We start from the raw sequence: 13,636 nt of genomic DNA, 5'->3' as shown, positions 1-13,636 counted from the left end.
TCCGGCAACAACTTCTCCGGCCCCATCCCCGCCGCCTACCTCGCGTCCCCGACCCTCCGCGCCCTCAACCTCACCTCCAACCGCCTCTCGGGGCCCATACCCTTCCCGCCCTCCTCCAACTCCTCCTCCTCCTCCTCGCCGCCCTGCCCCGCGCTCGCCCACCTCCGCCTCGCCGGCAACTTCCTCGTCGGCGAAATCCCCTCCGCGGTGGCCCAATGCCGCGGCCTCCGCGTCCTCGACGTCTCCCGCAACGTCCTCGAGGGCGCCCTCCCGCGCGCCCTCGGCCGCCTCGCCGCCCTCCGCGTCCTCGACGTCTCCCGCAACAGCCTCACCGACAGGATCCCCCCGGAGCTCGGCAACTGCCGGGACCTCGCCGTTCTCGTGCTCACCAACCTCACTTCGTCTGCCGGGGACCAGCCGGAGTTCAACGCCTTCCTCGGCGGGCTACCTCCGGAGGTGGTCACCAACCCAGCGCTGGAGGTTCTCTGGGCACCAAGGGCCAACTTCGACGGCCGGCTGCCGAGGTACAGGAACGGTTCCTGCCGCCTCCGGGCGGTCAACCTTGGGCAGAACTATATTGGTGGTCCAGTGCCCAAATGGCTTGGGGAGTGTGGGGACTTGGCATTTCTTGATCTGAGCTCCAACAGCTTGCAGGGTTCCATGCCTGCTGAGTTGATGATAGGGTGTATGCAGTACCTCAATGTCAGCCAGAACTTACTGTCAGGGCCGCTCCTTTCGCCCGTTGAGGGCAAATGCTCAAGCCGTTTGATCGGTGATGATGTTGTAATTCAGTACTATGAGGGATTGGTTGGGCTTGCGTTGATCGGTAACCCTTTTGGGTCTGTGCTTGGGGACATTAGCAATGCTGCTCTCCATGATTTCAGCAACAATGGCTTTAGCGGGGCGTTACCATCTCTTAACTTGCATCTGGTTGGAAATTACTCCTATGGCTTGCTGCTCAACAGCAATATGTTCAACAGCACGCTTTCTGGTGGGTTTTTCGGGTTCTGCAAGGGTGCAAATGGGGTAGCAGTCAATTTGAGTGGCAATCGGTTGTCGGGCAGTCTTGATATGCTGTCAAGCTGTACATCTCTTCAAAGTTTCGAGGCTGGCTACAACAAGTTCAATGGGTCAATATCTCCTGGAATTGGTGGCCTGCATTTGCTGCGTGTCCTGGTCTTGAGGACAAACAATTTATCAGGCGAGGTCCCTGTGCGGTTTGGTGATTTGGCTGCTCTGGAGGTTCTGGATTTATCAAAAAATTCTGTGGCAGGTATCCTGCCATCACATTTAGCTGATGCATCAAGCCTTAAAGTAGTGATGCTTGACCACAACAGGCTCTCAGGAAGCATCCCTCCCAGTTTCAGTGAACTGGCTCAACTGTCGGTGTTTGATGTCTCGTTCAACAACCTATCAGGTGACATTCCCTATCTAAGGCACTCTGCTGACTGCGGTTTCTTTGTTGGCAATCCCCTGCTGTCCCGGTGTCTGGGTCCAAATGCATCTGCACCATCATCAGTATCAACCAATCACCAGAAATGGACTCAAAGATTGGGTGGCCACATGACCAAATCCAAGTATCTGGTGGTAATTATAGCTGCGTCTGCAACTGCTCTAGTGCCTTTTGTTGTTGCAGTCCTCCTCTTCTTTGTGTGTGAGAGAAGGAAAAGAGCAAAAATTGAAAAATTTAAGAAGAAAGCGGTAGTAACATTTGCTGATGCTCCTGCTGAGATTAACTATGACAGCATTATCCAAGCAACAAGTAACTTCAGTATCCAGAACCTGATTGGTACTGGTGGTTTTGGTGCTACCTACAAGGCTGAGCTGGCTCCTGGTTATCTTGTAGCAGTGAAGAGGCTAGCCATGGGGCGTTTCCAAGGTCTCCAGCAGTTTGATGCAGAAATCGCAACTCTTGGAAGAATTCGGCACAAGAATCTCGTTACACTTATTGGGTACCACATTGGAGAATCGGACACTTTCCTGATCTACAACTATCTCCCCGGTGGCAACCTTGAGAGCTTTATACATGAGATGGGTAGCAGACAAGTGTCCTGGGCTGAGGTTTACACCATAGCCATGGATGTTGCACAGGCCCTGGCTTTCCTTCACGGCTCCTGCACACCTCGGATCATTCACCGAGACATCAAGCCTAGCAATATTCTGCTGGATGAGGATCTGAATGCGTACTTGTCAGATTTTGGTTTGGCGAGATTGATGGAAGTTACACAAACACACGCCACAACTGATGTTGCTGGGACCTTTGGCTATGTTGCACCTGAATATGCGACCACCTGCAGAGTCTCCGACAAGTCTGACGTTTACAGTTTTGGAGTTGTTCTTCTAGAGTTGATGTCAGGCAAGAGGTCCTTGGATCCCTCGTTCTCACAGTTTGGCGATGGTTTTACGATCGTAGCATGGGGAAGGATGCTGATGCAGGAAGAGCGCACCAGTGAATTCTTCTCTCCGGGACTATGGGATACATCGCCAAAGGACAGATTGACTGAGATGCTAAAGATCGCTATATCGTGCACCTCAGAGTCACTAGCGGTTCGGCTATCAATGAGGCAGGTTGCAGCAAGGTTGAAGCAATTGAGGAATGACCAATGAACACTGAACAGTCAGCAGTTTAAAGATGATGATTCTTATGTCTTCAGTGGTCTCTTTGGGTTCACCGTCGAGGTATGGATTTTCTTCTTTGTTTCGTGTCCTTTTTATGCTGAGCCAAGGTCACACAATCAGGTTTTCCTGCAGTGTTCCTTCTAGTCATCATATTCCCCCCATGTGCATATTTTTACCAAACATTAAAAGGAGGATCAGTTTCACATGAACTGGAATGACTGAACATTCCTTCTTCATACTGAACAGCTGTTTAAATAAAAATTGTTTCTCTGTTAACTTCTTATCCAAGAGTCATGTTTAGAGCATTACTAGTAGAGCCCTCAAACCCTCAAACCTCTAAAAATAACTGTTTTTTTTACAGTTTTCGTCGAAAAAAAGCCGTAGACTAGAACCCCTTAACCCTCAAACCCTCAAATTTTTTTAAAGGTCCAACCCTCAAACCCTCTCTCAATCCTCAAAGGTAAGGGTTGGGGAGCAAAACCTATCCCAACCCTCATTTGGCGGTTATACTCGCGCGGGAGGGAAAAATCCTCCCAACTCCCGCGTCCACGCCCGCGACCGCCGCTGCTAGTCGCCCCCTTCGCCGGCGGCCGCCCCGTCGACCTCCCGCGTGCAACGACAACGTCGTTCATGGGGAATATTCCGTTATAAGGGTTGGGTTTGAGGGTTCTAATCTTTGCCCCTGTTTTTCAACCCGTAAAAGTGCACAAAAAGATCATTTTTGGACCCTTAAAACGCTAGTGAGGGTTTGAGGGTTTGAGGGTTCTACTAGTAATGCTCTTAGATTGGTAATTCCTGGTCATTGAAACTGGTGGCATGCCTGCTGGAATCAGAACACCTACCAGATTGGTTGAAATTATCGTGTTTTGGAAACAAAACGAAACAAAACTCATCCACCTACCAGATTGACTCCTTGCTTGTATCGTACATGCTATTGATGCCTAGTTTGGCCGCAGATATTCAGTTGAGCAGATTTTGTTTGGCTTGAGTTGCATCACGAAACCCTGATCTTTGTTTTTCTTTCCGTTTCAGTTTTGGCTGCGAATGTTCATCTTTGAGAAGACAATCAAAGCTGGGGTGATATCGGATTTCAATCAAGAGTGGTTCATTAATTTTAGATCAATTGTCAAGATTTGCAGTATCTTTTTTGTTGATGGTGAGATCATTATCTTAATTGTATATAGTGGCAAGTAGTTCTAGCTGAGATAACTTGTGTTAGTTCTAAACCCAACGGCATTACAATGATTTTTCACTAATGTGGGCTGCTGCTGCGCTGTGCTCTGTCATCTGAAAATGATGATCAAATTGTGTACTCGTTGAAATTAGTCCACAATCACAATCCAATCCAAGTGAAATTTGGTTGCGAAAAAACTAGGTTCTGTTCAAGTATTTCATTCATTCACTTCACTTGTGGTCGGACACCACCGAGACCTCCCCCTTGCTGCTGCCGTTGGTGCCGGCGGTGGTCGGCGGCGGCGTTCTGTACTTGTAGATGCTGGCGAAGTAGAGGAAGACGGCGAAGTTGAGCGTGCTGAGCACGGCGAGCAGCCAGTAGAGGTAGTCGAACCTCCCGACGTTGATGTTCTGCGCCAGCCACGACGGCCTGCCGTTCACGGGGTCGCCGGTGGCCGCGTCGACGGCGTTGTTGAGCGCTGTGGCCATGAAGCAGCCCATCCCGCCGGCGACGGCCGCGTAGGCCGACCCCACGCTGCGCATCGCGTCGGGCGCCTCCTGGTAGAGGAACTCGATGAGCCCCACGAGGCAGAACACCTCGGCGACCCCGATGAGGCAGTACTGGATGAGCAGCCAGTAGGCGCTCAGCCCCGGCATCGGCGTCAGGAACAGGCCCAGGTACCCGTGCTCCACCGCGTACCGCCGCCGGTACCGCTCGAAGGCGCCGGCCCAGGCCACGGAGAGGATGGAGAAGACGAGCCCCAGCCCGACCCGCTGCAGCTGCGACGCGCCGTGCGGGTGGCCGGTGATCCGGCGGGCCAGCGGCGCGAAGGTCTGGTAGTAGAGCGCCAGCACCAGGAAGATGGCCAGGCAGGGGAACACCGGCATGCACGTCACCGGGAGGCGCACGGCGCCGGCGAGGAGCCCGGTGTTGAGCGTGTACGCCTGCTGCACCGACAGCGTCAGGAACTCGGTCAGCACCACGCTCAGCATCACCGTGCACGCCGGCACCGGCAGCAGCCGCACCAGGATCTTCACCTCCTCCACCTGCGTCACCGTGCACAGCCGCCACGGGTCCTCCTCCTGCTCCTCTTCCTCCTCGCCGTCGTCGTCGAGCCGGAGCGCCGCCTTGTCCAGCCACCGGAAGTCGTCCGTGTGCTCGATCTTGCCGCTGCCGCGGATCGCCGACTTGGCCCCGGCCACCTCGTACAGCCCCACGTAGCTGCCGTCGCCGAAGTCGGCGTTCCGCTTCCGGAAGGCGGCCACGAGCACCTGCGCCACCCTGGTCAGCGGGCTGCCCCCGGGCGCCTTGTGCCGGTACAGCGGCGTGCCGGCGAAGAAGAGCGCGTTGGAGGCGCCCATGGCCAGCGCCAGCGCGCCGAACGCGGCCGCCCAGCCGCGGTGCATCTGGATGTACACCACCAGCGTGAAGGCGGCGATGGCGCCCACCGTGACGGCGAGGTAGAAGAGGTTGAAGAAGCGGTCGAGCCGGCGCTTGTAGCCCGCGCTCCGGTCGTCGAACTGGTCGGCGCCGAACGAGGACACGCAGGGCCGGATCCCCGCGGCGCCGAACGCCGTGACGTAGAGCGCCGTGTAGAGGTAGGCCATCTGCCACCGCTGGGCCGGCGCGCAGCCGCCGAGCAGCATGGCGAGCTTGTCGCACCCGTCCTGCGCCGGCGCGAGCGCGGGCAGCGTGGCGCAGAGCGTGAGCGCGATGAGGCCCAGCAGGTAGAGCGTGGTGAAGGCGGCGATGGTCCAGTAGCGGCCCAGGTAGGCGTCGGCGAGGAAGCCGCCGAGCACGGAGGAGGGCTGGGAGATGCCGAGGAAGTTGTTGACGGCGTTGGCGGAGGCGGCGAAGGGGAGGTGCATGACCTTGAACATGAAGACCACCATGTTGACGCTGAGGCCGTAGTAGGCCATCCGCTCCGCCGTCTCGTTGCCGAAGATGAAGAAGGCGGCCACCCAGCCGCCCGTGCGCGCGAGGTCGCGCTCCGGGATCGGCGCGCCCCGGATGTCCAGCGGCGTCGTGCCGATCGCAGCGGACGCGCCGTAGAAGCGGCGGCGTTCGTCGCTCTCGAGGAAGTGGGAGCCGAGCTTCTTGCGCTGCAGCGAGAGCGAGCTCATCGTGAGGGGCGGCGGCGGCGGCGACTTGATCTCCTTCTTGGCCTTGTTGCGCGGTGGTGTATGTGTTGGCTCCTCCATCACGGCGGCTACAGTTCAGTTGGAGGGTGAGAAGTGAAGATCAAAAGTTGGCAAGAAGAGAGTGGGCGTCCATGGATGGAGCCTCTGCTCTGCTCTAGGTTGTTGACGATGGCAAGAGGTCCATGGAGACGGGAGCGGGGATTTATGGCGGAGGGAGGGAGGAGGATGGCAGCGAGAAAGGAAGGAGAGAGTTAATGGCAGCATTAAGCCTGCTTGACAAGGACGATGCATGGTGGCACGCCACGCTTCAACTTGAAGTTGAAGTTGACAAGTTGAAGGGGACCTCGCCTGCGTGCTTGCGATGTGTCCTGTTGGAAGTTGAACGAGAGAAGTGCCGTCAGTCCATGGACATGGAGCCGCTGTGCAGTAACTAAACTCCATGGTTCACACCATGGCCATGAGCCCATGAAATGAATGAATGGAAGCTGCCTCAGGAAGCTCGCATGAGATGAGGCCGTAAGTACGTGGTCGTTACTATGATGCCCGTCAAACAAATTAGTAGTAGAAAAATACACCTACAGCGTGTTTGGTTGAGGGGAATTAGAGATGGGGAATGGGAGTTGAGGGGTAAGGAGATTAAAAATCCACTGTTTGATTAGAGGGAATGGGAGTTTAAGTGGGAAGGGGACTGAGAGTTGGGGAAGCCAATTTCCACCGATTTCTTCCCAGGGGGTACCCTGTTAATTCGTGAGGAGAGTTTTATCCCACGCCAATTCCCATCATATGCCAAATAAGGGAATGGGAGTAAAAATCTACTTCCCATGCCTAATCCCTTCATAAACACCCTTGTGCAAACTCCCATGCCCTTGCCCAAGTGTTTACCAAACAGGCTCGTAGTACACTATTACTATGCACACAGTGGGAGTAACTTAGGCTAGTGTCATATGCATGCATATGATTACTAGCCTAAGTTACCATCTAATGTAAAGTAACGTAATCCATACTACTAGTATATTACATGGCTTCATTTATTAGCTTGTAGATTTATTTTATCTTGAAAAGTACTACTATGTTACAGTAACATGTTATGTTACCGCCTCTCATTAATTACTTGCCATATAAAAAATTTCTTAAAATATGCTATATTACTAGCTAAGTTATTCCCGTTATAACTACGTCTAAATGAAACACCCTCGCGGACAGAGTGGTGCAGGACCGAGCTGACAGAGTAGATTACTAGCTTGCACGCGTGCTCCAACCACCGCACCGCACTCACCACGGGCAAGGCTAACAACAACGCCTGGCCACTAGAATTCATGTGCAACGAAACGATATCCAGCCTCACCAAGATCGACAGCACGGCGGCACGCACGGAGAGACTGATTCTCCATGATCCATGCTGGAACCTCTGCTAATTCAAAAGCAGTCTCCTCCACTGAAAGGAAATGAAAACCACATGTACGTAGACACGTACTACATGTACTAATTAAAATCTGAACATGTGATGGGAAACAAATAAATTGAGCCTTATAAAATGGAAAAACTAAAATTTTGAGATAACCCCTATAAACCGGAAAGGAGGGAGTATGTGCTAATACCAATTGAGATGGATCCAACTGAATCCGCAACATGAATGGATCAATGAATGAGATGAGAATGCAGGCAGAGGCAGGGGAGATCGTTGGAGGAGAGCCTCAACCTTGAATGCCCTGCCTGTCTTTGCCACCGCTCCATCTCATCTCCATCTTCCAGAGCGCGCGATGCGATCGGAGCGGATCGCATCGGCGGGAGCTTTGGAATGAATTCGGCGCGTCGCCTACCACCGTTGCACCAACGGCCAACGGTCCTTCCATCCATGTAGTGTAGCCAACAACTGTCTGTATGTACACTAGTTATTGCTCAAGGAGAAGGAGGAATATTCAATGCAGGCTCGTACCAACAACCATATCTGCATCTCTTTCTGAAGCTCTGCTACCATGCATACCCTGCTTCATGCCCTGCCTCTGCCTGCCAGCAAACGGCTCATGCAGCGAGATTCTGCTCGCGGCTGACCTTGTCAGGCAACGCCAACGCCTGGTAGTAGGACTAGTATGAATGTTTATATTTTTTTCCTATAAATTTGATCATAATTGTACCTGGTAACACATAATTGTACCATCAAGTACTGCTGAATTTGCAACATGAACCAAAATGAATGCAAGGGAGATCATTCGAGGACGGCCCTTCAATTGCCATGCCTGTCTTACCAGCGCTCCATTTCCGATCGGATCAGGCGGGAAATTTGAACTGAATCATGCGCGGAGTGCCGTCTACTGTTTTACTTCCTCTGCTCAGGTTACCTAACCCTCTCGTGTTTTTTCTTTCAACTGGCAAAACACAAACTGTATACCAAAAAAATTCATATTGTACTATTACATTGATGAATTTGATAAGATTCGGTCATTGGCACACATATTTCTGCAGCTCCGCTGCCCGTCTGCTTCATGCTTCTGCCAGCAAATGCCTCCTGCAGATTCTGTCGCAGGCAACATGATTAACACCACGGTGATTCTGCACAGCTAGTTAACACCACAGATGTCTGCAAATTAACAGTGCAGCAGAGGGAGTGCTTGGAAGCAAAATGCACAACAAACTCCACTTATTACGCCTGGCTTACCGGAAGAAAAAAAGCGCATGGTTCTGCACATGCCTGACTCTATCAGGCGCCGACGCGGGCTTCATTAACAAGAGCACAGTGCGAGGATTGCTCTGGAGATTCCTCCATGATTATGACAGCTAGTTGATTATATACGTACGTCTGCAAACAGTGCAAACGTGGAGTACTCCTACCTGAAATGAAAGCAATACTAGTATCTCGCAGAGACAAACTTCTTCTCTAGAAAATCTCTCGACAAACTTCTTCTCTAGAAAATCTCTCGACAAACTATATATAATGGCTGGTTACTCCTGCATATGTTTGGCATTCGTACAAGTAGTAGCCACTAGTCTCATTTTTCGCGGACAAGTCACGAGCAAGCATAGGATAGGTTGGCATCGTTTGGGTTGTCTTCACTCATCACTCAGATGACAAACACATTCATACACGGCACGACCTTAACAAATCTACTATGGAAATGCGGTCTTATTCCACTACTGTGCGTGCATGCATGCATGATTTGTTACGCAAACTGGGAACTTGTCGTTGCGCTCTTTTTCCCTGAAGAATACAACTCTGATAGGATAGCCTGCTTCATGCGTCTGCCAGCAAATGGCTCTGGCAGGTTTCCGCTCATTGCTGGCTCTGTCCGGCGATGCAATGCATGCCATAATTTTCTTTCCTTCTCTTCAATAATACTCCCTCCGTTCCTAAATACTTGTCTTTCTAGACATTTCAAATGACTACTACATACGGATGTATGTAGACATATTTTAGAGTGTAGATTCACTCATTTTGCTCCGTATATAGTCATTTGTTGAAATGCCTAGAAAGACAAGTATTTAGGAACGGAGGGAGTACTAGTTAACTGGAAACACGGTGTGAGGATCCTGATTGATCCTGGCGGCGACAATGACAGGCACGCGCAAGCAAAATCTCACAGCAAAACTCTAATCGTTACTACTCCTGCATGTGCAGGAGCATATGTTTAGCCTTGGCACTAGACTAGCACTCCCTCTATTTCAATGAACAAGACGTGCATTTTGGAAATAAATTTTGATCCTAAATCGAACCAACTATTTATTTATCTATCCGGGCTAATCCCCTTTTCATTATTATATACATAACGGAAATACAACGCTGGTCCAAGAAAGGTTCGGGAGACGGGAAATGGAAGAAACGGGTTCAAAGCACGACTTCGTAAAACCCACTGCAAATGCTCGCAATCGGATATCTGCCACGCATGGGGCGAAAACCCGGTGGCACCAACAAAAACTTTCATAACGAGGTTTAAACCCACTGCTCACGTCGGAGAACATCAGATGAAAACGGTCTGCGACAGTAACCTAGATGAAAATAAAGAAGCTTCGAGGGGAAAAGATGATCCAGCTTGAGTGGCATCACACTTCATCTCCACGTCTTCCTGTACGGACGCGCAGATCATCGCCCTGAACATATGCTGAATGTCTCATTTTGGGGATGCTCTTATGCAATGGCGTGCCACGCGCATGGTTGGTGCGACGGAGCGATCCCTTGACCGGTGTCTGCCTGTCTGTCCCGTTCCCGCAGAATGATTTAGTCAGGGATGCTCTTATGCAGTCTCTTCCTCCTTCCTTGTGCATGCATGCATGCATGCCCACGGTGTGCATTGACAGGTGCCGGGTTCTCGCTTCATCAACAAAGGAAGAGGACAATATACGGCAGGTGCAATACCCCACATACTCGATGCTACCTGCAGTACTCATCTTGCAGAATATCATAATCCCATTTGGGTGATATTACTATCTACTTAGCTTCTGGTATGTTGCTAGTATCAAGGGATCAAAAATAAATTTGTCACATGGAGTGGTCGTGCCGGAGTGGTTATCGGGCATGACTAGAAATCATGTGGGCTTTGCCCGCGCAGGTTCGAATCCTGCCGACCACGCCTTTTTTTTTTCTGCGCTTCAAGTTCGCATCCTGCAGACTGCGTCCTTTTTTTTTTTTGCGAAATAGACTACGCCTTTTTTGTGTGTGCGCATTCACTACACTCTTGTGTAATCAATCATGTTGAGGACGGAGCGTCGACCCGTTGGCTAAAAATGCCAACGAAGGTTAACTTTTGGATTAGTCTCATTTTTTATTTTTGTAATCAATCATATTCCCGGAGGTTATATTTTTCTTACTCCCTCCGTTTCAGTTTATAAGTCCTACACGTATATCAAAATTGTCAATTTTATCATCCTAATATAAACTATATAACACAAAAATTATACGTTTATATTGATTATTTTTATAATATATGACTTGTATTAGGTTGGTTAAATTGACGACTTAAGAATACGCGCACGCCCTGTAAACTGAGAGAGAGGGAGTACCTCTTTTGACTGTAGCCACAAAGTAAGACAGCATCTACAGTCCGGCGCCTCAAACATCTTTCAATGTCCGGGTAGACGACCCGTCATTTACCCGGTAAAAAACACATTCAGACAGACACCTCAAACGCCCGGGTTGATAGCCGATCATACCTTTCTTTGTGCTCTAGGTTTGAATCCTGTCGACTACACCTTTTTTGTGTGTGTACTTCACGTATTCACTAGACACTCTTGTGTAATCAATCAGATTCCTAGAGGATATGTTCTTTTACCTCTTTTGCATGTAGCCACAAAGTAAGAGAGCATCTACAGCCCGGCCCCTCAAACACCTTTCAATGTCCGGGTAGATAGCCCCGTCATTGACCGGTTAAAAAAACATTCAGATGAACACTTAAATCGACCTCAAACGTCCGGACTGACCGGCACCCACGCCTTTTTTTTTCTGCGCTTCAAGTTCGCATCCTGCAGACTGCGTCCTTTTTTTTTGCGAAATAGACTACGCCTTTTTTGTGTGTGCGCATTCACTACACTCTTGTGTAATCAATCATGTTGAGGACGGAGCGTCGACCCGTTGGCTAAAAATGCCAACGAAGGTTAACTTTTGGATTAGTCTCATTTTTTATTTTTGTAATCAATCATATTCCCGGAGGTTATATTTTTCTTACTCCCTCCGTTTCAGTTTATAAGTCCTACACGTATATCAAGATTGTCAATTTTATCATCCTAATATAAACTATATAACACAAAAATTATACGTTTATATTGAATTTTTTTTATAATATATGACTTGTATTAGGTTGGTTAAATTGACGACTGAATACGCGCACGCCCTGTAAACTGAGAGAGAGGGAGTACCTCTTTTGACTGTAGCCACAAAGTAAGACAGCATCTACAGTCCGGCGCCTCAAACATCTTTCAATGTCCGGGTAGATGACCCGTCATTTACCCGGTAAAAAACACATTCAGACAGACACCTCAAACGCCCGGGTTGATAGCCAATCATACCTTTTTTATGCTCTAGGTTTGAATCCTGTCGACTACACCTTTTTTGTGTGTGTACTTCACGTATTCACTAGACACTCTTGTGTAATCAATCAGATTCCTAGAGGATATGTTCTTTTACCTCTTTTGCATGTAGCCACAAAGTAAGAGAGCATCTACAGCCCGGCCCCTCAAACACCTTTCAATGTCCGGGTAGATAGCCCCGTCATTGACCGGTTAAAAAAACATTCAGATGAACACTTATATCGACCTCAAACGTCCGGACTGACCGGCACCCACGCCTTTTTTTTCTGCGCTTCAAGTTCGCATCCTGCAGACTGCGTCCTTTTTTTTTGCGAAATAGACTACTCCTTTTTTGTGTGTGCGCATTCACTACACTCTTGTGTAATCAATCATGTTGAGGACGGAGCGTCGACCCGTTGGCTAAAAATGCCAACGAGGGTTAACTTTTGGATTAGTCTCATTTTTTATTTTTGTAATCAATCATATTCCCGGAGGTTATATTTTTCTTACTCCCTCCGTTTCAGTTTATAAGTCCTACACGTATATCAAGATTGTCAATTTTATCATCCTAATATGAAGTATATAACACAAAAATTATACGTTTATATTGATTTTTTTTTATAATATATGACTTGTATTAGGTTGGTTAAATTGACGACTTAAGAATACGCGCACGCCCTGTAAACTGAGAGAGAGGGAGTACCTCTTTTGACTGTAGCCACAAAGTAAGACAGCATCTACAGTCCGGCGCCTCAAACATCTTTCAATGTCCGGGTAGACGACCCGTCATTTACCCGGTAAAAAACACATTCAGACAGACACCTCAAACGCCCGGGTTGATAGCCAATCATACCTTTTTTTGTGCTCTAGGTTTGAATCCTGTCGACTACACCTTTTTTGTGTGTGTACTTCACGTATTCACTAGACACTCTTGTGTAATCAATCAGATTCCTAGAGGATATGTTCTTTTACCTCTTTTGCATGTAGCCACAAAGTAAGAGAGCATCTACAGCCCGGCCCCTCAAACACCTTTCAATGTCCGGGTAGATAGCCCCGTCATTGACCGGTTAGAAAAACATTCAGATGAACACTTAAATCGACCTCAAACGTCCGGACTGACCGGCACCCACGCCTTTTTTTTTCTGCGCTTCAAGTTCGCATCCTGCAGACTGCGTCCTTTTTTTTTTGCGAAATAGACTACGCCTTTTTTGTGTGTGCGCATTCACTACACTCTTGTGTAATCAATCATGTTGAGGACGGAGCGTCGACCCGTTGGCTAAAAATGCCAACGAGGGTTAACTTTTGGATTAGTCTCATTTTTTATTTTTGTAATCAATCATATTCCCGGAGGTTATATTTTTCTTACTCCCTCCGTTTCAGTTTATAAGTCCTACACGTATATCAAGATTGTCAATTTTATCATCCTAATATAAACTATATAACACAAAAATTATACGTTTATATTGATTTTTTTTATAATATATGACTTGTATTAGGTTGGTTAAATTGACGACTTAAGACTACGCGCACGCCCTGTAAACTGAGAGAGAGGGAGTACCTCTTTTGACTGTAGCCACAAAGTAAGACAGCATCTACAGTCCGGCGCCTCAAACATCTTTCAATGTCCGGGTAGACGACCCGTCATTTACCCGGTAAAAAACACATTCAGACAGACACCTCAAACGCCCGGGTTGATAGCCAATCATAC

At 49.1% G+C, this 13,636-nt stretch overlaps 2 protein-coding genes and 1 non-coding gene across 3 annotated transcripts; 2 read left to right on the top strand and 1 right to left on the bottom strand.

The window, feature by feature from the left end:
• LOC119271900 (LRR receptor-like serine/threonine-protein kinase RPK2) lies at positions 1-3,775 on the top strand (the record flags this gene model as incomplete). Its single annotated transcript, XM_037553544.1, has 2 exons — positions 1-2,679; positions 3,652-3,775. A coding segment is annotated over one exon (2,607 nt), but the record flags the coding sequence as incomplete, so codon positions are not given.
• Positions 3,776-3,900: 125 nt separating this feature from the next.
• On the bottom strand, positions 3,901-6,306 carry LOC119267016 (protein NRT1/ PTR FAMILY 6.1-like). Its single transcript, XM_037548309.1, has one exon. It carries the CDS (start codon positions 5,992-5,994, stop codon positions 4,024-4,026), a length of 1,971 nt encoding a protein of 656 aa, XP_037404206.1. The 5' UTR covers positions 5,995-6,306; the 3' UTR covers positions 3,901-4,023.
• A 4,108-nt stretch (positions 6,307-10,414) lies between these two features.
• On the top strand, positions 10,415-10,496 carry TRNAS-AGA. The gene has a single exon. It is a non-coding gene; the product is annotated as a tRNA-Ser (tRNA).
• The last annotated feature ends 3,140 nt before the right edge of the window (positions 10,497-13,636 follow it).

Source organism: Triticum dicoccoides, chromosome 3A, assembly GCF_002162155.2.
Source record: "Triticum dicoccoides isolate Atlit2015 ecotype Zavitan chromosome 3A, WEW_v2.0, whole genome shotgun sequence".
Classification (NCBI taxonomy): domain Eukaryota; kingdom Viridiplantae; phylum Streptophyta; class Magnoliopsida; order Poales; family Poaceae; genus Triticum; species Triticum dicoccoides.
This window is presented reverse-complemented; position numbering and strand designations above follow the sequence as displayed.